The sequence below is a fragment of the Opisthocomus hoazin genome, chromosome 1 (assembly GCF_030867145.1).
Source record: "Opisthocomus hoazin isolate bOpiHoa1 chromosome 1, bOpiHoa1.hap1, whole genome shotgun sequence".
Taxonomy (NCBI): domain Eukaryota; kingdom Metazoa; phylum Chordata; class Aves; order Opisthocomiformes; family Opisthocomidae; genus Opisthocomus; species Opisthocomus hoazin.
This window is the reverse complement of record NC_134414.1, coordinates 79,901,472-79,928,015: the sequence shown is the minus strand read 5'-3', so window position 1 is coordinate 79,928,015 and position 26,544 is coordinate 79,901,472. Positions and strand designations below refer to the sequence as shown.

The 26,544-nt window shown below is 41.9% G+C and overlaps 1 protein-coding gene across 2 annotated transcripts in view; it reads left to right on the top strand.

The window, feature by feature from the left end:
* Positions 1-25,925, top strand: part of SLC9A7 (solute carrier family 9 member A7) — a 72,439-nt gene extending 46,514 nt beyond the window's left edge. The window contains exons 12-17 of one of the 2 annotated variants that reach the window (XM_075427420.1): positions 697-850; positions 7,906-7,965; positions 12,783-12,846; positions 15,335-15,417; positions 18,737-18,842; positions 24,673-25,925. In XM_075427420.1, coding sequence (XP_075283535.1) covers positions 697-850; positions 7,906-7,965; positions 12,783-12,846; positions 15,335-15,417; positions 18,737-18,842; positions 24,673-24,921 — 716 coding nt within the window. In that variant the 3' untranslated portion in view covers positions 24,922-25,925. The remainder of the gene's footprint in view (positions 1-696; positions 851-7,905; positions 7,966-12,782; positions 12,847-15,334; positions 15,418-18,736; positions 18,843-24,672) is intronic. The other variant, XM_075427431.1, reaches the window with a different exon arrangement.
* Positions 25,926-26,544: the final 619 nt, after the last annotated feature.

Sequence of the window (26,544 nt, the reverse complement as noted above, 5' to 3'; positions counted from 1 at the left end):
TTTTATTGTGTCCAAGCAGTGGCACAGGCTGCCCAAAGAGGTGGTTGTGTCTCCATCCTTGGCAATATTCAAAACCTGTCTGGGTGTGGCCATGCTTGAGCAGGGGAGTTGGACCAGGTGACCTCCAGAGGTCTCTTCCAACCTTAACCATCCTATGATTCCCCTACTAAAGTAGTCTGCAGATGCTACAGCTTGCCCTTGCTAGTGGAGTTTCATAATTTGGGGCAGGGGATGGTGGGGGTTGATATATTCTGCCTCTGAGCATATTATTAACTAAAATATTTTTCCAGCTGATAAAAATTTCATATCAAGAATTTATGCTACAGTTATGGAATCAACTAGAGAAGCATGTTGATTTGGATTCAGGCAGCTGCTTGTTCTCCTTAATGTATTTTGCTGTTGTCCACGATTTGTTTGTTTCTGCATTTCTTTCCAGTTAGTTTCTGGAAATATTTACACCTTTTCTTGGCACTAGTGGATTTTCTAAGTTACAGAAAACTATGAGAGCAAACTATATTCTAAATCATCCCAAGGCATAATTTATCAGGGAAACTGCAGGAATGAAAACTCGCTGGAGCCCAGTGCTTTCTTCCTGTCACTTTGTGCCTGCGTGGCAGGGAGGGAGCAAAGAAAGATGCTGTCATGAATAAGCACGGGTGCACTTCTGAAGCCCTGCTATTTCATTCTTTCGCATAGGTCTCAGGGGAGCCATGGCATTTGCTCTGGCTATACGAGATACTGCTACCTACTCACATCAAATGATGTTCTCAACAACTCTCCTCATCGTCTTTTTCACCGTGTGGATTGTCGGTGGAGGTACAACTCCCATGCTGTCATGGCTGAACATCAGGTCAGTAGGCAACTGTATGCTGGGGAAATGCCACTTTTCAAATGACAACTGTATCAATCGGGAATCGCCGTGCAGAACTTATTTGAAGCTTGCTAGAGGTGTTCTAGGCATTTAGAACTCTATGTATTACAGAGGAAGGTGCTACTGGAGGCTGGTAAATAAAATGTACTGATGCTGCTTGGATTCAGCCTAAAGCTCGCTGACATTCTGCAGGTAGATAGCTAGGTCCTTGTGAGCTCAGTAGGATATGGAATAGTGTTTCCTGATACAGCAGGCCATATATTGAAAAGAAATAATTAGCCTGTTTGGACCCGTATCAACTTGTCTTCCTGTTATGCTAAGGCATTTCCGTGTCATCTTCCTCTTGGTAATGGCCCTGTTTTGTTTTTAAGTGAAATGGAGTCTTTAGTGGGTGGTGCTAAACTGAATGCACTTTAAACATTTATCCAAACAAGCCTGACTTTAAACAATCAGGATAAATGGGATCCTGCTGGTCTTCTGGGTATGTTTCCTCCTGTTTTGAGAAGACCTATGAAAATGGGTAAGCAGCATGATTATAGCTGTTTGTCTGGAAATGCTGGCCAGTACTTGGTATTGTAGGGCTGCAAGTACCTTTGTGTTTGAGGATAATTAACAACAGAAGTGCTAGGGGATAGGGAATCAATCATTGTTAAAGACCACATATGTTATCATTCTGTGAAAGTGTTGGCAGCTGGGGGGACACACAAAGTTAAATAGAATGGAATTAAAACAATACACATTGTACAAACCCTTCAGTGCATTTTCGTGTGTAAATTATCCATGCTCTTTCGTACTTGAAAGCTTACTTTGTCTTGCTTTCAAATTGCGCTAACCAGAATTTGTCTCCTGTTGTCTTGTGATAGGACAGAAAAAAAAAATCTTGGTTAAAACCAGTTTCAGTCTTTAGAAGGACTGACTGTTCTTAGGGATGGTTGCTGCTTTTCGAAACTTTGATGAACAACTTGTGGCAATAGGTAGCAGGTGCTTTGTAGGTTAGAAAAAAAAGATGGATAGGAGTGAAGGTAGCACACTTCCAGCCTGAGACAAGTGATACAGCAGTAATTTACAGTATCTGAGCTCTGTCTAACAGCACACATTGGGAAATCACGGTTTCCTTTCTCTGGTGCCAAACAAACCCACTTCTGTCCTTCAAAACTGTCTTCACATGCAAGTTCCAGAGGTTTGGCTAGCACACCAGAAAAAGGCATCACTTCCAGGCAGTCAGGCTCTCTGAAGGGCATGTCGCTGACAACAGGTAATGCAACACCTGCTGTGAAATCATCAACAAAAAACAATTGCAGTGCGGCTGAGTCATTAATGATCTTGAGATACCACGTCATAATGCTATTTCTAAGCCCAGCCTGACTGGCCTCTGGTTTTATGTGAAGGCCGTATAATGCCTTTAACGAGATACCTGGAATAGGTACCATGTGCAGCTTTCCATTAGGCACCTCTGGCAACAGAAGCAGATTTCTGTCTGATGGTGGTATATTAGGAACAACCGTACTAATACACTTTGGTAAGCAGGGCAGGCCTGGTGTCTACAGAAGTGGCAGTGTGCATCGACTGTCCGAGGTTTGGGTACCAGGGAGCAGGAGGTGGGTTCTGCCAGCAGCGTGGAGGTGAGAACGCTTCTTCCAGTCTGCTTGCAACGGCTGAGGGAAGCCTGCCAAGATCTGCCTGCAGCCTCTGAGATGGCCAACATGAGGATATCCCTTGTCTGCCCTCCAAAGCATCTTCTGAAGCGTGGCTGCAGCCAGATCAACAAAACTGCCTGTAATGGCTCTCGCTGCAGGTGCTGGCATCCTGAGCCCCTGCCCTGCTGCCTGTGCCTCTCTTGTTGAGGGAGCGTAGCTGGGTATTTCCTTCAGACTCTGTCATCCAGCAAGGGATGGAATGCGCTGCTGAACAACTAGGTGAAGAGGAATTGTGTTCAATCTGCCTGTATCAGAAGGCAGCTTCTGAGTGCAGTCAGCCGTTACCTCTGCCACAGGGCTCCCTCGGTCAGCAGCAGCAGGGCAGGACTGAATTCTAGCATGTGGCCCAGCTCCTGGCCAAATGGAAACTAGTTAGTTCTGAGGTAGCGCCTTTTTTTTTTCCTCTTTCTCTCTTCATCAAGCCTGTGCAGCAGTTTCTGGAAGCATCCAAGAATACGCACTTACTCCTTTAGCAGGGCAAATCTGGTTCAGTAATGAGACTTTAAGAGCCTGGCTGATCCGTTGTTCCTGAAGGGAGAAAGCGTTAACACTGTATCCATCCCAGGCTTGCCCTTTGGGTACACTCTGCTGGCAAAAATCATTAGTGTGGCCAACGAGACAGAACAAGTGGAAAGGCTATGATACCATTCCCAGAGGAGTAGCTGCCAAAAGACAGTTGGCTGAACCACAGTTTTGAGTGTTTAGTTTTTTTGGGAGGTTTACCCACCCTTGCTAGTAAGCATTAATTTTAACTGTCATTTGTTTGGCATGGTTGACAGAAAAGAAATGTTTAACTTTCTTACTAAGGGAAGGATATCATGTAAACAAGGGAACTCTACGTAGGGAAGTATTTTGGAGAACTGCATGGGTCTGCCTACAGCTGCCTTGATGGGCACTGCTCTGTTGATGATGGAGCCTGCACTTTGTGAGACCACATGAAATCAGATTTGTGCCAGGAGGTGGCAGCCTTGTGCAGCTGATCGAGGATTAGAAAGTTGGTGCTGGTAAAATACCCTCTGCAACAGAGCCCTTTCTGCTGGAAGGCAAGAAGTCCCGTCTGACCTTACAGAGTTAGGAAAGCAACAAATTAGTTGTCAGCTGAATTTTGGAAATATCATGCTTTTCTCTTTTCCATCCCTTTCTACCCAGTGGAATAAACAGGAGGAGATGAAGATGAGACGCTGTTCCAGTACCTTGCTCAGCAGCACGCTATAAAGTGCTGATGCAGTCCTGCAGCTGTGCAGTAGGCAATTTGTCCCTGGAGTGGCTTTGGATGCTTTCTGAGCCTTGGCACTTACCCAGCAGATGAGATTGCAAGAGACTGGAAATAAGTAGTGGTCCCATACAGGATTATATAGCAGATAAGAGGTTAAAAAATAAAAGGTCGTTTGCTTCCTAGATTAAATGAATGAAAGGAAATGGAAAACTAATGCCACTTGTGTGTTGGACTTAAATGTCAGCATTTGTGTGGACTCTTAAAAGTCCAGATCTCGTATGAAGTTCACAGAAGTTGTGTCCTGGTTGACTTCAGCCTTTGTGGGAGGAACGATGGAAAGCCAGTCAGGCATTGCAAAGTCCTCATGAAGTAGCTGGCCTTGCTGCTGTGTGGTGCTGAGAAGAAAAGGGCCTGCTTTAACAAAGGGTTGCCCGGGCTGACTGACTCTCTGGGCTGGTTCAGTTTGCCTGGATGTTGTGTGGCAGAGTGCCATGACTGTAATGCTGCCCAACAGTGGGGTTCCTGGGTGGCCCCTTCAGTGGGTCCTGTGGGCTGCAATGGGCTGAGCTGAGGGACTGCTGGTGCAGGGCTGTTGTATGGGGCAGGTCAGAAGAGCTAAGACAGACGTCAGCATCCAGGGGTCTGACTTAAGGTTGTGGCTGCACAATTGAAGTAGAATAGTGCCGGAGAGCTGACTTCACCCAAGACTTTCAGCCTGGCTTCATGGAAGGCAGTGGTGGGCATACATGGGGCAACCCCTGCACAAGGATCCAGAATTGCTTTGCTGTGGCTCAGAGCCTCTGCTGCACCATTCGTTGCGTGGCCATTGGGGTGCATGCATTGTTCTTTACTTCTAGTGGTCCCTTCGCTCCCATGATGTGAAATACATAAGAAGTAGGTAAGGAGGGAGAGACTAACATGAAAATTAATTTTTGGTAAAGTAAAAAGCAGTATAAGGAGGAAAATGCTCCCTGCCTCACGTTGCTCTGTTCTGAATGTCTCAAGTAATCGGAAGAGCAGCTATATTTCCAGACAGGGTATGTCACCAGTGTACCAGGGTCCAGTGATCAGGCTCAAATGTACAGCTAAGCAGAGGACCTATGGTTTGCAGCACAGACTTAACTTCAGTTTACTGCTTAACTGGTTGGGAAAGTGAGGTCATGACAACAAAATTTGAGTAAAACATAATGGGATCTTTAAATGCTTCTGGTTTGTGCCACTTGATGCTGAGCAAGTCAAAAATTAACACAAGAAACTGGAGTTAAAGCCATGATATCAAGTGTTTGAATTTCTTGGCTGTCAAACAGGCAGACACATTCAAGCATGTGAGTGGTAAACAGTTATGCTTTTCTAGCAGCAGATTTTTTTTTTTTTCTTAGAAACTAAAGCATGACTTGGATATTAAAAACCTAGTCTCGTCCTTTGAGACTGAAACAAAGAAACAATTTCCTGTCTGAAGTTTTAACGATTTCAGCAAACTCGAGAGCCCTATAAATCAAAACCACTGGCAAAGTTCCTCTTTTCAGAAAAGTAGCTGACTTATCATTTCATTTATCTGTTACAGGAAAAAAGGGAACTCCTAGCATTTCTGTTGCAAAATAATGATTTTTCCGTTTTTCATTAGAGGTTGTAGACCTGGTTCTTTTCATGTTGAATGAAGCAACATGTAGATTAATGCCTTCCTCTCCTTCATAAACTGCTTCATATGAGGAATTTCATGTTTGTTTTAATGAAGTAATTTCAGTTGTACTTGGGAACCTTTTTCCAAATCTTAAATGTGAGCATTATATTTTTCAATTTAAAATGTTTCAGATGTCTTTCTACCAGAAAAGTTAAAGGTTGAATGGTCAACTTAGATATTTACTGCCTTATGTCTGACTTTGCCAATATAATATTTTTAACAGCTTTTTATCTAGTGATTTTTTTTCCCCGCTCTTTAAATGAGCAAACTGAAAAAGAAATCTGGAAATGCTAAGTCTCACATAGGTAGGTAGTTTACGTAGCAGCGATCTGGGATGGTGGTAAAACTGACAGCTTGGTGGCAGTCTCCGTTTATGCCCTAGTATCTTACCCAGGGTGGTTCAATGATAAAAAGTGCATTTCTTAAATAACATGCCTCAGCGTGCTGCGATGGCAGGAGGCGAGTGCTGATGCTGGGACCCAGCCTTGTCTTATGTTCCAGACTGGAGTGGGGAGTGTCCGGTAGGAGGTTGCATCCTTCTGCTCTGCAGCCTGTTTCCATTATTCTGCAACTTAGATCCTTCACTTCACTGCCTTCGTGCTGCTTGCTGCTGCCTTGGAAGGGCAGATGCACAGACACGGGCGCTGTCCTTTGCCCTCTGTTGTGGGCTTTTTCCTTTCACCATATCTTTTTCCACACTATTTTCTCTAGTTGTCTTTCCCTTTCTAGTTTCTCCCATCTTCCTCCTTCTTTCCCAGTCTCTGCTTTCTCATCCTTAAGCTTGAATCTGTCTTAATGGAGTTGCAGTGCAGCCTCCAAACCTCCAGCCTCACCCCTCTGGGTTTTTCCCTTGGTAAGGAAAGAGATTGCCTCCTCTTTTGGATGTCTGGAAGTAAGCATGGGAGATGCTTGCTTATCTATGTTCTTGTGCTCTGAAACATAGCAATTCACACTAAAGAGAAAAAGAGTGGGGAAGGCCCAGACCCCATAGGAGCTGGTTGAGATATATCTAGAGCACATGGGTGATATGGATTTAACTGCCAAGCTCTGGCAAGCCTCAGCAGGCAGTTTCAGGAGTCATTACCTTGGTTAGGTCAAGTAAAGGAATACCCGAAGCCACCCTAAAACAAACCAGAAACAACTTTGCCTAATTCCAGGGTTTTTTTAGTGATTGGTTTGTGTGGGGGTATTTTAAACATGGTGGTGGGAATTAACTTCTTCCTCAGCCATCTTCTGAGAAACAGTTGAACTCTTCCAAAATAGCTAAAATGTTCTAAAAATGTTGCACTCATTATAGACATCTGGGAAAACTTCAGTGTTCTAACTTGGCACATATACAGCAAAGAGAAAGAAGTTGTAGAAGGGAAGTTTTTGAGCAGTTTTTAATTTTAGTTTTTGCTGCGTGTGCAGAGCCGTCTCAGTGTCGGCCTTTTGGACCCGAGTGCTCTGACCTGGAGTGTGTGTCCATATGGGAGAAGAGCTATTGAACCAGGAATCCAAAACAAATCTATCCAAAGTCTGGTATTTTCCTGGGCCTTCAAGGATTAGATGAGTGCATGCTCTTCATAGCACAAGCTACGGTCTTAAATATTTGGTTCGTTGAGATGTGAGGCTGCAGTCAGGATGTGTACACCTGCTCCTTGTAAAGGGAGGCCTCTGTGGATTTCTGACGATCTGTGCCTTTATTTCACACAAGCAATATATAGTTCATGTAGCATACCTTCATGGAAAAATGGGGAAAATACCCCACAAGCTGCTAAGGAATTTACATAGTTCTAGAAACCAAACATGCCTTCACTTGTGTTTTTCTGTTGTTTTTTTTTCTTTTTTTCTTTTTTTTTCTTTTTTTTTTCTTTTTTTTTTTCTTTTTTTTTTTTAAGTACAATTGAAAAAGGCAAAGCAAGGAGTAAAAGCACACTCTCCTATGACTGGAGATTGGTTATGTTAAAGATTGTTAGTCAATTGTTAGTTAAACCAACTGAGTGGTTTAGTATGTATTGCCAGTTGTGTTGGACTGCTCTGAAACTGGGCAGTATTGATGGCCTCTGTCATGACTTTCTCTAATGACTTTTTCTCTTTTAGACCATGTGCAGGTCCGAAGTGGTAGGACTTGCCTTAGGTTGGCTCTGTCTCTGTGTAGCAGCTCTCTTGAGAGCTACTGAATCTAATTTTCTGGGGGAGGTAGCCTGTCCTGAATACAGGTGTTTTGCCAGCCTGAACCTGAAGGAATGAAGAACATCACTGGACATCTCAATCATAAAGTGCTGCTGTTGTTAATTTATACAATTTTTGTCACTTTGCAATCGTTCTGCCATTCTTGTATGCTTTGTCTTTTCTGATTGGGTAGGGGTTTTGTTGGTTTATTTTGTTTTGCCAGCTCTGTAAAGCTACCATCTCATGAGCATTTTGTTACTCACATTGCATTCTTGTACTGTACCAGAGTTGGTGACCATGTTCCATCGGTGGAAGAGATGAATGAAAGCCGCTGGCTATATTTCAGGTGACACTGTGCTTTCCTTTATACCAAATTAACCTGGTGCTTGGCTTTCTCCATCTTTATAACACAAAGGGTGTGCTCTTTTTCTATACTACGGCATGCTGCTGTTGCTTTTCCTTTTCTGCAGAGTGCTGTAGATGTTCCTCAATTCTGAGTCTGTTCTCTTCTGAGCTGGGAGAGTGTGGATCACACGTCATGTCTTCCGCTTAAAAAAAAACCCACAAAACATCACATCCTTTGACTCTTGTGTATGGGTAATTAATGAAGCGAAATTAGTGTTTCTGGCCTGGGAAGACTTGAAAGCTGATATATCATGGATGCGATCCTATGATCCTTAATCACACAGGTATTCTTAAGTATTCCTTCAGAATCCTGGTCGTCTGCAGTTGATGGTTTCTAGAACTGATACATGGATAGAGAAAGAAGGAAAAAAAAAAATCTGTAACTGGCAGCTACAGGAGAGTGTGTGTATGCACATATACGTTTGCATATACAAATATATACAGAATATTTGTATAAAAAGAAGTCTTTGGGGTGGGGCAATGGTAAGTTTTTCACGTATCCTGTGACACTTGAAGGTTCCCAGCCAACTACTAAATTTGCCAGAGATGCAGTATGTTAGCTTGTACAGAGAATTTGAGAACTATTATCTACTACAGTCAGTCTTGGCTGTTGCCACACTAAATACAGATGCTAGAATGTAATAAAGCCTGGTATTTTGGTAATTTGTCGTCTATGTGTTTCAGGGCCTTGGAAAGGTTTTTGAAGTATCAGAAGAAATGGTTCCACCCACTTTAAAATGACATAGTGGAGAACTTGAAGTAGTTCTGTTTTTCGTACCATTCCTTCCCATACACTTGGTTTCCACTTTGCGTTCCACATTTTGTTTGTCAACCGTTTTCTGCCACACTGCTTAAATTACTGAATTATACATAGGCTTAGCCTTTGAGGGATCAAAACTGAGTAACTGCTCTCCTACGTGTGATGCTGGAGTTCTAGCTGTAGAATAAGGACCAAGAAGGTCAGGAGTCAGTTAAGAGCAGAAAAGGGGTGCTTTGGTATCGAGCGTTAGGAGCTCAGCAATAGTCCCTTTGCTATTTTGGAATTCTGAAAGCATGAAAAACCTTTTATGCCTCAAAATCAACAAAAAAAAAATTTAATTAGGGAAGAGTGAAGAAATATGCTTTAATTGGATGTTTACTGTAGCATACTCTTGTCTACAGATTCCAGTAAACTTCCCAAGGCAGAAATAAAGATGGGTGAACTGTATGTACCAGTAACTGTCTGTACTGAAGTATTAGGGTATCTATCAAATATTGAATTGATGCCAGTGGGGGAAGTAGATGGATTTTTCACCAGTTTTGGGATATATGTGCATTACAGCTGGAAGACTGCTCATATTCTTCATCTGACATCTGCTTTTTAAGAGTTACTTATTTGAATTCCTACTGTACACCCTCGGGGAATCCACACACAACTGCTGCAATGGGCTTTCGGAAAGGGTGGAGGGGAAAACAAAGATGCTTGCTGGCATCTGCCCTGCCCTGGCCTTGGCTGTCCCACAGCCGACGTGCCCCCCAATCCTCAGCGCGCAATCTGCGCTTCTCCAGCAAAACACTGTTTTCACCCAGAGCTTGCTTCCTCACCTGCCTGTCTGCTAGGGTTTGAGCAAAAGACCCCAGTCGTTAGCAAGGCTACCCTCTCTGTGTCCCTGATCTCTGAGAGGGGATATGCGTAAATCAACCCCGTAACAATTTTTCTTAACGTAAAAACTGATTAAATAAATGAGAACTGATATTGGCCTTTACAGCACATCTAAATTACAGGAAGCTTTTTAAACATACTTAAGGATGTGAGATGGATTTTTTTTTTTTTTTTTCTTTGAACAGGAAAAAAAATTATGTTGAAGACATACATGCATCAGCTTTACTTTTTCTTTAAATTACAGAAGTAGTAAAGGACGGATGACATAACTAAATGTTTTCTGCGCTTCTCTTCACTGCAAAGGAGTTTGGGAGAGATTTGACTGGGTTTTGCTGTTGTTTTGTTTCAGGTGATAAACATGAGACTTTCTTAGAAATATGGGGGCAGGGCCTGCAAAAGCATGATGCTTGTCATGAGACCAGGGTGTATATAGCTTGAAACTTAAACAGACTGACTTGCTACATAAAAATAAAACTTCCTATACAATTCTGCTAAAGTAGGGGTTAAGAGATCTAGTATGCTCATTAAAAGATACAAAAAGTAGCCATGGGAATTCAGAATAGCAATGTATTTTGTGTTACTCTGTGAACTGAGGAACACCGTTTGGAACAGGAACTGGAGAAAAAATAAGTGATTTATAGTAAACAATTAGAAATACTCAAAGTAGAAATTCACATGAAGAATAACTTTGAAAAAAATTTAAAAAGGGTAAGTCTGTGTTGATGTACTATTTCAATATTAAAAGAAACATCTGTAGTAAGAGTTTTTTTCTAGAAGTTGAACCATTTTAATATAGAAAAGCTCTATTTTCCTCTTCAGCACAACAATGAACCCAAACACCTGGCCTGTGATGTACCATGACTTTTCACTGAACACTATGGCCATCCTGCTTTGGTCCTCCACTAAGCTCCCTTCCCTTGCGTAAGGGCAGTTAAAATCCCCCAAACAAATGCACAGCCTTGTAAGTTCAGTAAAAGCTGAGACACTCAGAATTGTCTGGGTTTTCGTATGTACTGTGAAGTGGATGGGTAGCCCAGGAATTTAAAACTATTTAGGGAATGCAAGCTATGTTCATCTTCTGGAATGAGCTTCTCAAACTCCCTGTTGATATTGCCAGTTGTATGGCTAACTCGAGGGTGGTTGCTGTGTGTAGTGCATTGAATCTCCCCAACGTGCAGCTGGAGTTTGGGAAGCCAGAAATCTTTTTCTTTTCTTTTTATGTGTATTAGTAAAGGAATGCGCAATCTTATGTATGTTGGCATCCTGGGTCGGTTTCCTGACGTTGCTTGTCAGCTTTCCGCATGAGGCTTCATTAGGTAACTAGTTTGCCTGCTGAAAACCCTTCTTATCATGTCTTCGCTGCTTAGTGATAGTCCAGGCAGTGACATCTAAGCCCTTGTAACCTTTCCGAGTTCTTGTGTGTGACACTTTATTTTAGCATATGTTACAATCCAGTACTCAATCCGTCTGTCCAATGTTCCCTTAAACTGGTGAAGCTTTTTAGTATGGAGGCTGGTCAGTGCCAATGAATTCCAAGGCCAAATACGCCTAAGGGTTAAGATGACGCTGTATGTGGAAAGAGGAAGTGATGAGGAAAGAAAAGAGACTCAAGAAAAAAGTCCAAGCAGAGGACTGGATCAGCACTAGCTATATGTGGCTGCTGCAGGCTATCTTAGAGTGGCCTTCTGGGTTTTCCCTGAAGTACGTTGTCATTTGAGGCCTTGGATTGGCTGTGAGTCCACAAGGATGACTTAAAACTTTAGTTCAACGCATACTTTTCTTCTTCTATTGTTCTATTAGAAAGTGCTGCCCTGGAAGTTATTTGAAGATATTCCCTTTTAGTTTAGTAATCTGTGCTGTTCCTGAAGGTAAATGATGTCTGGATCACTGCTTGCCTTATGTGAGCGTCTGTCCCTGGGACAAACAAATTATATGGTCTCAGCAGCAAGGTTCCGTTGGTTTCTGGTGATCCTCAGGGTTGTTGCATAAATGCTGTGGCTAGAAAGAGTTGGCACAAAGTCTAGGTAACAAAGAAATTACACTAAACCAGCTCAGTCACTTCCAAGACAGGGGAAAGAAAGAAGTTGGCCATTTCAGACAATATGTTTTTGTTATTGCGTGCATTTTCCTGCGCTTATTACGCAACATGGTAGGACTGAAACACAACACATTTGAGACTGACAATCTTACCTAACGTTTGAGGTTGGAGGTCTAGGCTCTGAAAGAGAGAACAGAGATTGAGGCATGAACAAGACTTAAAACTAGACAAGTCTAATCTTAACAAATAGCAACTCCCAAACCAGACCAGAAAAACCTGAACATAATTACAAGGATTAAATACCCATCTTGGATAGGAGCACTATGTGAAAAGATGGTTCAGTAATAAGATGCTTGCTAACTATGCAAAAGTGAGTAGTAGACAGTTTCTTATTAACACATTATTCTGTAATCATCCACCATCTCATTATGCAGACCCTCCCTCACTCCGGTGGGAGACCTGACTAAGCAGGCCTCTTGTTAATCCACTGTGGCTGTGTTGTGTTAGGTGAATGAAACTTGAAGCAAATTAATATTATGAGTCTTTATAAAGTATTTTTGTTGCTTCACACAGTGCATTAAAACTTGGTGTGTGTGGCTTCTTTTAATTGTATATTTGAGCCATTCTGAGGCCTATTTGGCAGCTAAGGTATTTTCTGTGTCAAATATTTAGGCTAGTCTTATCCTTAGTCTCTGGTTTCGTGCTCATGGACATAAGGTATGTTCTCCACTGAAGATGATGTCACCTGTTCTCACCTGAAGAAGAGTTCACCTTTTAAGGCAAAAATAGTATTTGTCAGTGTCCTAATAAAACTGGCAACAAAGGTAAGCAGTTGATGCTGAGATGGAGTTAAAGCTGTTATCTATAGGTAGTTGCTGTTTGAGTGAAAAAATACCTTGTTTATAGCTATATAACTGCAAGGGTATAATGGACAGCTCTTCCTCAAACTATTCTTATAACCTCTCTGAATGCAGCTTTGCTGGGTGCTTAAAGTGCTTTTAAAATGCATTCTGCCAAACTTACAGCATTTGCAACCCTCAGTAACACCACTTGCTTTGTTTTCCTAATGTCTCTGTAGGGTTGGGGTTGACCCAGATCAGGATCCTCCACCTACTAACGACAGCTTTCAAGTCTTACAAGGAGTAAGTAATGACATAACTTCTCTATTAGGTGATCTCATTTTGTAACTAAGATGATAAAGAACTGCAGAAGCTACCTGTATGGATAAAACCTTTCTCTCTTTGCTGGCAAGTCAGTGATGCATATTACTTGTAATATTCAAGTAATGCCTACCAAAAAACATTCTGTGGTATTGGGTATAATGCTGCAGTGTTTGAATTCTTGTGTATGCTCTATTTACAGGGCATCAAAAGCCTTCCCAAATCTACTAATACACTCTATTTAACAATGTGCTTTCCTCTTCCCCCACCTGCCCAACATGCTTGCTTTCGACATGCTACAGCATAAACTGCCCTCCCCAAGACTATCCCAGAGATAATCCTCTTGGCTTCTGTTCAATAATTGATACCCAATTTTGGCCCTTGGACTTGCTTAGAATCCAAGATTGAGTTCTCAGATCTGATTTCTGCTCCTGTATACTGTGTCTCAAGCCAGCTGGATCTTACCCGTAATACCTACCACCTGCATGAGGCAAAAGGAGCACTAGAAATTTGTCATTTATATTTAGGAAACTGTTGCTGTGAACCTCTATTGCAGCTTTCTATGTAGCGTTAACAACCCAGGAGTTGACTTTTTTCCTTGCAATATGCTATCGACAAACAAGACTGTCAGAAGACTGTGGTTTGTAGCAGAAATTTCAGTTTTCCTTGTCTATAAACCGAGCGAATTCACAGGAGGAGCGAAAAGTTGGGGGGTGGGGAACACAAAACATCACAACATTTCCTGAGGCTTCACTGGGAACTTCCTCTGTCCAGACTTTAGTTTATACTCTCCCAGACTACTGCTTGACACTAATTGTTCAGTAGCACAACTGGTTGCTTATGTAGGAATCTGCTAGAGGAAGCTGAGTGGCAGGAAAGACAGACGGTGTTGGACCCAGAGGATGCACAGGGTGCAAGTGTATGAACCCTGCTTTGTAAACCTCGGGTGGTATGGTGCTAGTGTTCGGGCTGGTCGGATACATCCATGGGATACTTGCTGTATTTGGGATCAGCTTTCTTATTAGTGGTTTCTCCTGCCTCGCCTTGTTTTTGTCACAGGTTGTACAGGTGAGATACTTGCTCAGGAAGCATCTCTTCCATTGCAGAAGCTGCATTAGGCTTCTCTGTGTTCGTTGTAGAAGCCTGTGTCCAGCACACAAAATAGATTCTGAAATGGTGGGTTTTGGTACCAAAAAAGGTGAACTTGGTTTTGTAGCTATCTGGAAGCTACCAGAAGGCCAGGCCTCAAAACACCTTCTACAATGAAGGCCACAGTTATTGCATAAAACCAAGGTTAGGAAGTGGTATCGTGGTAAGATGGCTTTGGCCAGTTCAGCCTGAGCTTGTCAGTATTTGAGGAATTGCTTTAACAGAGCATGGGTATTCTGTTCTCATTCAGTGTCTGTGTGGAAATAACTTGTTTGCCTTTTTCCCATGTAAACATAAAGCACTTACCCATTTGTTTCCCTCTTTAGCTGTGCATTGCATTCCTTATGGATGCTGTTAGTCAGTTCCCTTTGGATTCCTTTTTCTTTCAGCACACCAAGATTAGCAGCATGTCACAGTTATGTACTAAGCTTTAACTCTTGGTGCATCATAGATTTTTTTCAAATCAGAAGTAGACAGGGCAATCCCATCCTGTTCTTTTTCTAGTAGTTTGGAAGATGATTCATACAAGGCGTTCTCACTTCATCTGTTTTCCTGTGTTTAACTTTGGCCTCTGGCCAAAAAAGCCCCAGAACAGTGACAAAAGTACAAACAAATGCAGCTGCAGACCAGCTGGTGCGATGACTTGCAGCACAGCTAGTAAAGGGATTCTGTTTAACCCTGTTACCACTTCAGAGGTTGATCTAGCACTTAAGAAATTTGCATGACCTTCCTCAGTTGTGATTTTATACAGATTCCCTGTTAAGCATGTTTCTTTTTAGTGTGATGCATTTCACCAGGTTTGTGAGAGCTTATCAGGTATGGTAAATTCCCTTGTACCTTGGAAGCAAGGCAGCAACAACCTCAGGGCAAGGACATCAAATAGACCTAGATAAGGAAGCCAACCAAGCAATGAACAGGAATCAGTCTGGATTATTCCAGTTCGCTTATTTGTGGAGGGCGAGGGGGGCAGGACATCAGTGAGGCTTATTTATCAGTTTTGGACTTATTTCTATCTCCATTACCGCATTAACTGTGCGATAAGCTTTTAGAGTCAAGGGAACTGGATGGCAGAGGGCTCAATAAGGTAACTTGAGGATAGTGAAGAGCGCATACTTCTCTGCACAGTTATTTCTGGTCTTTCTAGGGAAAGTAACCTTCTCAGTATAAGCATATCTCTAAATAGCTTTCTTCTGCAGTCTAAGTACAATATTGAAGTAATTTGGCTTTTTTGGACAGGATGTTATAGTGCGAATGATTGGAATGTATGATTTGAGGTTTTTTCTGCATGAAAAAATGCAGTGTGTTTTTATCTTATTTTCAGGACGGCCCGGATTCTGAAAGAAGGAACAGGACGAAACAGGAAAGTGCATGGCTCTTCAGGCTATGGTATAGCTTTGACCATAAGTATCCTTTTGAAAACACAGCTTTGCTTCAAGACATGAGCTGTTCAGGTTTTTTCCTTTCCACGTGCCCATATGTAGCCTTAAGCACTTGAGGAGTCAAACATGAGAAAGATCAAGTATTTGACAGGTTCAAGGCACTAAACGGAAGCTTGGACTTGCTGACTCAGAAGTCAGACCTTTCATTTCTCTGATTAACAGGGGATGAAAACCAGTCAGATCTAGCAGCTGAAGTTCTTCCGAAACAAGACAGCCAATTAACTATTTCAGACCCTCTGATTTGTTCCATTAAGCTGTTCTCATCTTCACTGACGCTCAGAGCACAAACTAGTTTTCCAGTTCATTGTACATGCCTGACCCCCAGCTTATTGTCCTGAAGAGCCATCTGCTTTTGCAGATGCAGATAAGTCCTCTCTGAAGCCCATCACTGATTCAGGAAGTTCTGGAACTAAAAATCGGTGTGATCCAGTTTATTCCCTTCAGTATATCCAGAACCTCCTATGGGTGTTGAAGCAGAGAGTGTCCTTGAGTGTAAACAGTATTGTACAACCTTTCTGAAGCTGTTATTACAGTATTTAGATAGCCTTGTTTAAGCTTCTGAGCAATTTTTGTGTAGCTGTCCTGTCTTTCATGCTTGTGTTTCTTTAATCTACTTAGTATATTCTGAATCAGTATATCATACAGGTTCCCCTGCTTAGCAGCTCACACTCAGTGGAAAGTGGAAAGCTAATCTTGTGGCCATGGCAAGTCACTTATACCCGGAAATTCAAAGACTTTTCAGTTTTTGATTCATAGTAATATCTGGGGCAGTTAAATGTATGTCAATATCTCTGACAGGGCCTTAATCTTGTTGCAGCTTGCATCTGAGAAATGAGGCTTCTCACTGGCGTCTTGTCCGTTGGCGATTGAGATATCGATGGCCTGGTTGGAGAACAGTAGTTTCCTTCCATGCTTGTGCATCAAGATTTCTCACCCAGGGAAACGCAGGCATTGTATTGAAAGCATTCAGATCCTAACAGCAGTTGCCTGTTCAGGAGAAAATCTGTTTGTGACTGACGCTTTCAGATGCGGCAGTAGTGGGCCAAAGCTTAGAAGGGTGTGCATGTGCTAGGTTAAATATTCATAGATGGTAGTAATTTTTAGTTACCTTTATTACCCTTTGCATAGTGGCTAGTGTCAGTGTATTGAGGTCAATTTTTGTTATTAAAAAAAAAGGACTGGTAAAAGCACGGAAGGGTCTGGCTGTGGCTTGCTACTATTTTTATTTTTATTTTTTAAGGAGGAAGCAGAGCCATCCTCTTCCTCTGCCTTTACAAAAGGGATGTGTGCTGTGAAAAAAGGAGTAGTTGGCAATGCTGACTTCCCCTCAGCTGATGCTAGCACAAGTGTGGTCTCCAGCAGCTGCAGCAAGGCCTGGGGGAGTGCTAGGTGAAACTTACAGCTTGATTAGCTGTTTGACAGAAACTTCAAGGATGCTAGTAATGCACTTGCTTTTTCAGTGGTCACTAGCAATCTTCAGGGAAGGTTTCTGTGAACTTTGTGCCAAGGGAACTGACAGCCAGAGGCAGAACTGTCTTACTGTATCTTGGAGAGGTAAAATTCTGCTGCTTCTGTTGCAAGGAGGCATTCAGACAAACGTTGGCTGGGTGGGCTTAAATAGCGCGAAAGGGATGATCTTTAGAATTGCCACCTCTGTAGTCATGGCTGAAGGTCAAAAGATTTTTTGCTGATGCATTCACTTGGTTTGTGAGTAGAAAGGCAGGCTGTCTCAAAATACGCTCTCTGTAAGGGAACTTAACTTGAGAAAGATGTGAGTAAGCTGCATTTGGCAGCGTGCTCCGACGCTGGCTATTGCCTGCAGAGTTCTGTGTGGATGGATAACCAGGAACTTCATTCCTCTGGAATGCAGAGTTCATTGAATGTCATAGGCTGTTCCCTGGGTTCACCCACAATTGTTTAACATGAAGAAAACTGCAACTTTGACGTACCACGTGTCTTTTACAGGGTTTGTTTTTTTATGACCGAGTCACTGTGTGCCCGTCTGCCACAGGGCAGTGTGGAGGCTGGTAGGTTAGTGGGAGGGGGAAGGGTTTATTTCTTGCCAGGGCTGGGTGTAGCCGCACTGTTACTGGAGCAGGGAAGGAGGAAACATAACTCTGCAGTGGCATAATCATGCTGTTCTATGCTCAAGTAAACATGCTATGCCAGGCTCTGCTAAAGCGGAGGGATGCGTCTCTGCTAAAACAGCTCCCCCTTTTAATCCCCTCTTTCCACTAAGCACCTTGATCTGTTGAGAGGATCAGCGAAACTGGTATATTCACAAATGGGCTTGATTCCCTCTGTGCTTAGAGGCCTAGGAAAGTAACTAGAATACATTTAAAATAATCAGACTGACTTAAAAAAAAACCTTGACAACCCAAAACCCTGTGGTCCTGATTTTCAGACAATGTTTGGATGTCTTGGCACTCTCATCCTGAGCTCTGTTCTTGTCCAGTCAAGATCATCATGCTGCTCTGTGGCAGGGACACTTTTTTGACTCCTGAGGCATATCATCAGTCTGGAGTGTTAGTGTGAACAAATATGGATTCACCTGGGGGCACACCTATGAAAACAGGTGTAAAGACACCTTCCTTTTCCACTCCGATGCCCTCTCAGTGTAATCTAGGCAGCACTGCTTTCCTTCTATGCTGTTACATAGTCCTTGCCTTACGGTTTCCCCTTTGCCTTCCTGAGGCTCTGTGTGGTATGTATAGGTGCACTGCAGAGATGTATTTGAGCCTTACCAGAGTAAGAGCTCTGGTTGCATCTCTGGACCAGCTAGCAATTCAAGTGGCTGCGTTGCTTGGAGGATGTTGGATGGACAGTATTTCTGTGTTTCCCTGTGTTGAGCCATGTAAGTATGTGATCTTGTTACCTCTAGCTTGCAACCTCAACACCATGCTCCCAAATCCAGAGCAGAAATACCCTTGGACCTAGTAACACCAAAGCATTTGTACCTCTGCTTGCTCCTTTTGGCCCCAGAGAGTCCAAAAGCTGGAAACGTTGCAACTGTTCAAAACATTTAAGAATAGAGTTAGCTAGTTGCCCTTGCAGAAAATGCGCGAGTGAAGAAGCCGCCCTTGAAAGGAGCAAGGGGAACATCGGGGGGGGGGGGGGAGATGTTTTTCATTTATTTGTTTACAAATGCAGATTTTTTCCAATCGCTGTTTTATGTAAAATTATTGCATAGTACATAGATCAAAGGCAGAATCACATTTATGTACAATGTCTTTATTTTCAATAGTGGTTTTCGAGCACTAATGTGTTTTCCTTAAGCAGGTAAGTTACTTAAAGCCAATTCTCACTCACAGTGGCCCTCCGTTAACCACGACTCTACCCAGCTGGTGTGGCCTGGTAGCTCGCTGTCTGACAAGTCCCCAGGTTTATGATGTAAGTACAATGACTCAATACTTCTGTGCTTTTTTATTTACTTAAAGCAGTGTTTTGTTTTGGTTTTTTTATCTTTTTAGGCAAAAGGTTGGTGTGATACACGTATTGCAAGAAAGTGCTGGATTGTCCTAGGCAGGAAAGATTTATGGTACTCTCCCTTAAGGCAACAGCTTCTGTTATGAGAAATCAGATAAGATCTTATTGTTCAAATACTACGTTAAAACAATAACATTTAAGGATATTGGAAAATTACAGGCTTAATAAATAGACTAACTCTAAGTGAATCACTTCAAAATATTCTGTCCTTTCTTAATGCTTTTGGACAAGATTCTCTTCCTGTTACTGCTAAGGCGGTGTCGAGGTCTCCTTCAGAGAAGACAATGACGCATTTACCCATGGCGGAAAGAAATCTGGTAGATCTTCGCTTCAGGGTTTCGACTGTGAAATTTGAGATCACATTTCAGAAACCGTTACTCAGTTATTTATCTCAGCCTAGCAGATCCCTATACTGTCTTTACAGCAATGTCTTGCAATAATTAATGCTTCATTCTCCAATTACTCCTGCAGGATTCTGATATGTGTCATTCCTATCTGTACAGTGCTTCTGAAATCTACATCTTTTTATGAGCTGCTTGTAAATAAAACCATAGTACTAGGGGAGATCACTCAAACTTGCAGGTTCTCTGGAATCGTAACATCTCTGCTGTGTTCAAGTAGTCTTGGACCAGATTAATAGGAGTCTTTTGCTAGAAAGCTACGAATTCCACTTGCAACTTTGAAATACTTCCCTGCATTTCTTTCTGGTATCATTAGCAACTTTTACCTCATAGTAAAATTAAAAAAAAATAAAAAATTGTAATGACTGCTGCCTGTTTGGAGCTGTTAGTGATGTAAGAAATTGGCCTTGTTCCCATCTTCACAACGCCACTGAAGATCTTAGAACAGATCTAGGCTGGAAGGCATCCATCAGACCAATTAGCCTACTTGTGTGTTGCCCAAGTGTCGGTCTATCTATGATCTTGTAAGATTAGTTACCCAGTAACTGAAGATCTAACTGGAATGAACATGCAAGCTTTGGCTTTCATTTTCTCTAGTAGTTGGGCTCGATTTTTCTCTTTACTCCTCATTCTTGGCTACTACTGCATGGGAAAACTTATTCTTTAATTGGACTGGTTCTGTGACACACACCCCCCCTCCTTGGATGTTTACGTAATCATTAGAACAGCTTATAAGGCTGCATACTTTTTTTAAGGCATATAGTGTGGAACTTTCATGTTTATACATATGTATATATGTATATATGTTCCTATTTTGGCGCATTGCTGCATTACTCTCAGGACAGAATCTAATTTTGAAATTTGATTTCTAGTTTCTTTTAAAGATTTCTGAACTCTGCAGTTGCTTTATTGCTTTTCATTTCTTTGCATGGCTGGCTTTTCTGCAGCACTTGACTATACCATTTTATTACTGGCTAAAAAGCCGTGGAATCTTTTTGCCTTCCTGTTAAGTGCAGGTGAAACAACTGAGAGCACCATGTCTTTGGGGGCACAGAAAATGCTTGGAATAGTTGTGCTTTTGTGAGGTATTTCCAAGAAAATTGAATGGTGTATCTGAGAGAATTGAAGACTGAAGACTTAAAACAAGTAAAAAAGTCTGTAAATACTCAACAGAATGTTACATAGCTGGAAAATGTGTTTCAACAAGAAGTAGTAAATCCTAGATCTCATTCGGGTGCATATCTGAGCAGTGGTGACATCTACATAGAGAAGAAAGAGAAGAAAGCATACAAGTATGTGACTGTACTGACTGTGTATTTGTGTATTGTTTTCAGCTTTTGTTGTTTGGTTTTGGTTTTTTATTTTTTTCCCCTCTGGCTTTATTACAACCTTATTTAGAATTCATTTTCACTTCTATGTGTGGGAGTACATCTTTTTAATTAGATGCCAAAGGAGGGTTTTAAAGTCTGAAAGTTAGATAATCTCATTACATAGTCCACCTACAACCTATTTCTGAGATCGTGTCCTCTAAGCTGGAATTTGCATGGCATACATGTAACGTTCTGAGTCAGCAAGGTGAGGTACGGTGGATTTTTTCCAGAGCTGTTGTTACTGTTCCTTGCTGATGTTCTCCCACTGCTTTAAGACTGTGCCACTAGGCTCATTACGTGTTTGCTACCCAAATAGAAGCCAAGTTGGAATTTGAAAGCATGTGGCAGCTTGGCAGCTGTGGGTACAGTGTTTAACATGATAATTTTCAAAAATTCACTCCTATTTTTCTCTCCTGGTGTTATCTTCGGTGCATGACCACTTGGCAGGGCTTTCCAATTTATCCCAAACTGATGTTGGTCATTTTTTTTCTTCTCTTTTGACTATCCTCTGAAACTTTTAGTAATGCTCTATTTCATCAACCGTTTGTCCCATTTGGAAGAAGCATCTGTGTTATCACCCACTCTTTCTGATGAAGCACTCCTGGGGAACTTTTTTTTTTGCTTGTTTGTTTATGGGTCTGTTTTGTGTCCACGCTCCCACCCATTTTTTCTGTTTTGAAAGTTTAGTTCTGGCACCATACACAACGTGACAACTTGGTATGAAAGCTGAGGGAATTGAACTATTTTTCTAAATATGCAAACCCAGCAAAGAAGATTCATTTGCAGTCCTTATAACTCTTGGAGGCAATAACTCTCACAATTGGTATGAAAACTATTCAGTCATGCCTCCCTGCTCCCCTTTCTTAGTGCTTCTAGCTTCATAGCAAAAATTGTTTAGTTTGCTTGATGAATTTGAACTCAGCTGAGAAATGGAGAACCTCTAAGCAGAGCGTCAGGTTTAAGTTGTAATGTATTTTACATGCATGCCACTTGATGCTTTTATTTTGGAGCCACAAGATAAGTAACTTCTGATGCAAGTTTTGTCACCCGTGATGCCCGTGTTGTATTCGGCACCAGCAGCGTACGTGGGGACTACCAGCGCTTTGTATGGGCAGCGTACTGCGCGTGTGCTGCTGTCTGCGCTGTCTGAGGAGGCAATAAAGACTGGCTTTGTAAGCAGGAACTCTAAATAAGCTTTAGCTGTTTTAATGTCTCCAGCATGCATTTTTAAGAGCATGAGCAGATTTTACCACAAATGGCACAGAATGCTGTGAGGCCCCTCAGGGTTATGGTCAGCACGTCAAAGCAAAATTCAGTCTTTCAGGACTGGATTTAGGTACTTAGCCCTCTAGTTTGTCAGCTTAAGTAGCGAAGTTCAGACCTATGTTTCTTGAGTGAATCGAAGCTATTCCCACAGAACTGTAGGGGATTGCAGAGGCCAGTTTAGGGTTATTCTTGGAAGAATTTCAAGTCTCTAGGGATCTACTTGGATACATTTCCTGTCTTTCTTGAAAGAACTGTTCATGCTGCATGAAGCACATTCACCCATCGTCTTTGCTTGCAAACACAGCAAATCCATCTACTGCGTGGGATTGTTGGTGGATGTTCTCTCAGGAAATACATGAAATAAATTGCCTGCTGCTTGCAGTGTTATTGAGAAGTGAAATAAATAAGGGCAACTTGGCTTGTACAAGGCAATGTTTACTCACTGTGTTGAGAGAAAGCTCAGTGTTTTCTCTGGAACTGATTGTGTTTACGTACATGTAAGTGTAGCCTGGGACAAACCAACGAAGACTGAGGTAGGACTTGCCAGCCTGCGGCCCTCTCCTTTCAGTACCGTGCTTCCAAGAGCTATTCAGCCTGTTGGAGAAGCTCGCGTGTAGCGTGTGTTCTTACCAATTTCTCATCTGATCGGTGGCTGCAAGGTTTTGCTGTTGAATAGCATTGTGGAGACAGGAGATCCTTTGGGACCTCGCTGCAGCCGCTCCACACGTGGCCCTGGCACCGTAGTACCTCCTGGTGCACTGGCAGCCCTGCCTTCCCCTCCTTGGTGCTTCTCCAGGGGCAGACACCATGAAAGGCAACTTGTGATAGAGCTTCTCAGCTTCTTCAACTTCTTAAAACATAACGAGTCAACAGTCACCAACTGCCTGCTTCTTACTTGTTTTTCTGATCTTCATCTTTATTTGAATGTCTCTTCTTTAAAAACAGAATATATAGGAATATCAGAATTTTTTAAACAGCCGATTATTTTCTGTACCTTTTTTAATCATCTTGGTCTTGTCCCTCAGACTTTCACTTCTTTGCAATGGAAAACTTGTGAAGGCTTTTTCTGCCAGCTATAGCTGAAGCCTTTAATTTCTGCCTTTTTTCTTTTTAAGATAGTGACAGTAGTTCAGTCTTTTCTTTGCAATCAAAGAAAGCAAGTGTCCTAAACTGTATTTGCTCTTTGAGAACAGTGCTCTGTATCACAGTAATCCAGTCTCTAATAAGCAATGATAAATTTGGATGCCACAAAGGTTCTGAGAAATTAGCATTCATCCTAAGTAGGGCCTGTCTTGTACCCGACACTGAACTGTACCATTTCTTTTACTGGTTTTGGTAAACTCCTGACACCTCTTCCAGTCCTCGTTAGGTAAATATTCTGTATCGTCTAGAGACTTCTGCTGCTTTATTTTGGCTGATTATCATTTTGAAAGAATGACAAGAAGCTTTCCCAGGAAGTTTTACTTAGCCAGGCACTGCATTTTTCATCGTGAACAGGTTAATTAGCATTTTTCAGTCTCAAGTGCCCTGAACTCCTGTCCTGCAATACAGGTAGGGCTTTCTGGTCAGGCATCCTATCTCCCATAGCCTGTGCCCTCCTTTCCTTTGCCATAGAGGAAGAAAATGATGTATTTTGAGAGTGTAGCCTGATTGGTGTCCAGCCTATGGAGGAGAACAGCAATACACATGCTTACATTTCAACTCTTGCTAAGCAGCGTGGAGCTATTCACATGGGGAAATAACTGCCTTCAATTGCAAGAAAGAAAGCTTACTGTACTGACAGAATTTTCTTAAAATGGAAGCCATTTTCTGACCAGTTGAGCTGTTTTGCCTGTTACCAAGACCATGTTTAACAGGAGTGAAACATGGTACAATTGCTTGCTCTTGTATTATGCTGTGTAGAGAAATTAAGTGTTTTGTTACACTTCAACAATTTCTAATCTCTGACGATAATATTCAGCCCATCTCTGCCAAAATAAACTCACAGGGTTTTGTGAGCCAATTTCTTAAATGATTTTGAAAAGAAAACACATCGGAGCTAGTTACAAAAGTGTGAAGCAAGCACTTTCTTGTATCAGTCTCTTGTACTTTAATGGCTCGGGAGCATTCCTAAGAACTAGGCCAAGTAATTCCCTATTTAGTAGCAGTTAAGAGTAAGCAGGTAGTTAAAAGAGTGTGGTTAGCTTTCAATGTATAACAAAGATCTGTTGAGGAAACTTTGAATATAACGAGTTTGGGCTTAATGAGTTCTTACCAGTTTGCATGTGTCTTTTACTAACAAACTTGACTAATTAGCGACAGATGCAACTGACTTTGTATCTGGAGTGGCTTAATTGTGCTTGATCTTCAGTCTTTTTCCTGGACTGCCTTCTAAATGGTCACACAAAAACCAGTGTATACTGCTCATCTCTCCTGTACTTCTGGTAAACTTCCAGTGCTATTAAATCCCTAGTTACCTGTTTCATAACCTAGTTCTTGGATTCAGCTCCCCCTCATCCCTCCACAATAGTGGTAGTTATACAGGGAGCAGTAAGCTGATTTGCAAACACTGGGTTCAAGGTCATTTTTCACATTTCTTAAGGTGGAACTTTACCACTTACCTATTCTGTATTGACATGTAGGTAAACTCTTCTGTTCAGTTAACTTCTTGGAAAAGACTATGTTATGTGCTGTACAAAGATTTTGTTTTTCTTCCAGAATCAAGAACAGCTTAGAGAAGAGGATTCTGATTTTATTCTGAATGATGGTGACCTTACTGTGACATATGGTGACACAACAATAACTGCAAATGGTTCTTCTGGCCCCCATACAGCTACCACTAGCCTTGATGGCAGGAGAACAAAAAGTAGTTCAGAGGAAGCACTGGAACGTGATTTGGGAGCAGCAGATCATGAAGTCACAAGCAGGGGTACCCGGCTAGTGTTTCCTCTGGAAGACAATGCATGATTACTGACTCAGTAAAAATGACTCTTGCTCTGTGGATGGATCAAGGAAGACTGCAGGCCACTGTCACTTGAGGTGGGGGTGTTTATTTAAACAAGTTAGCATACATAAGTGGTTTTGATAGGGTCTGAAGATGTCACCTATTTTTTACTCAAGATGCTGACAGTGGGGTTTTCTAAAGGTCTGAAAGTAGACGAATGAGAAAACTGGTCATTCTCCTCTTTTCAACCGCATATTGAATCCGAGTACAACTAGCACGCTGCAATTGTCTTGTTCAGCTGCAGCAGCTCTCTACGAAGAGAGGTACATGAAAACGTTGTCATAAAACTGAGCTTGGCTTAGCTTGGGAATGTGGAAGAAGAAATATAAACATGATAATTTTTATGGGACAAAAAAGGATGTGTGTGTATCTGAATGTGGAGAGATCCACTGTTACTTTCTCTTGTGAGGCTGAGGAAACTAGAAAGTAAGATGGGACAGTGTACATTGGGACTACAGGTGTAGGAATGCAAGACTGTGGGGAATCTGTTACTGCGAGCTGTACTTCATGTATTTCAGGGAAAAAAGGGAAAAGAAGATTTCTTGACTGCCCATGTGTTTAAATAGGAAGGCAATGAGAGCTACTTGTCCCTTTAGCTTTGGGCAACCTGACTATTACTATTAGCCTAACTTCTAGTGCCTCAAAAGAAAAACATCCAGCTTCCTGTGGTCTGAGATGTACCTGACCTGATACAAGCCTGGAGCCAGGCTCTCTGGGGTAGAAGTCATGAGGTAAAACTTTCTCTCCCTTAAGGTTTTTAATCGGATGAAGATAGTTGGAAATGTATCTTGGGCTGGGGAAAACAGCAGAAAGAGGAGGAGGTGGAAAGAAGGAGAGAGAGAGAGAGGCAGTATTGAACTTGCATGGAACCATGAGGTTTCGTATTGCTCAGAAGAATCCATGGACTCTGCTTACAGTTCTTGTGTGTGATAGACAGCAAACATCTAATTAAACAGACAGACAAATACTACTGGCTTTCACCATTTGTGACCATCCTAAAAGAAAGGTGTTTACTCTTGTTCTCTTTTGCAAAGTAGATGTGAAACTTCCAGGGGGCATTGCACAACACATAAGCTACAGAAGTGATGAACTGCAGTATCATCTTAAATGTGAAAAGAGAAATATCTTTGCCTAGTATTTAGCCCACTTACACGTAGGCTAGCTTTAACTTATTGCTAAATGCTTTTTAATTTCTAGATGGGGAGATATCATTGTCTTTGCCAATAGCTGAAAACTTACACTTCGAAGAGCAGTTCAGCTGTTTAAAGCATGCGAAAACGTGATTTCACTCTCATGTCTCAAAAGGTTTATTTTTTTGAAGAGTTCTGTGGCCCACTAATGTGATGTAATATCAGTTTGTCTAAAGTGTGTTTTTCTTGCTGCCATATCAATTGTTCCTCTCATAAAATGGTGTGTGACTAAATACCCACTGTTTTTCCTTACCTATTAAACTTAACGGGCTAACTTTGGTACGAGAACTTACTGCTGCAGAGAAACATTGCAATCATATTGTCTAGTCTGCTTTCTTTCAGCTGTGTTCTCTGAGTGATCTACCTCTTGTCTGTCCCTCCAAGATAAACTTGTAC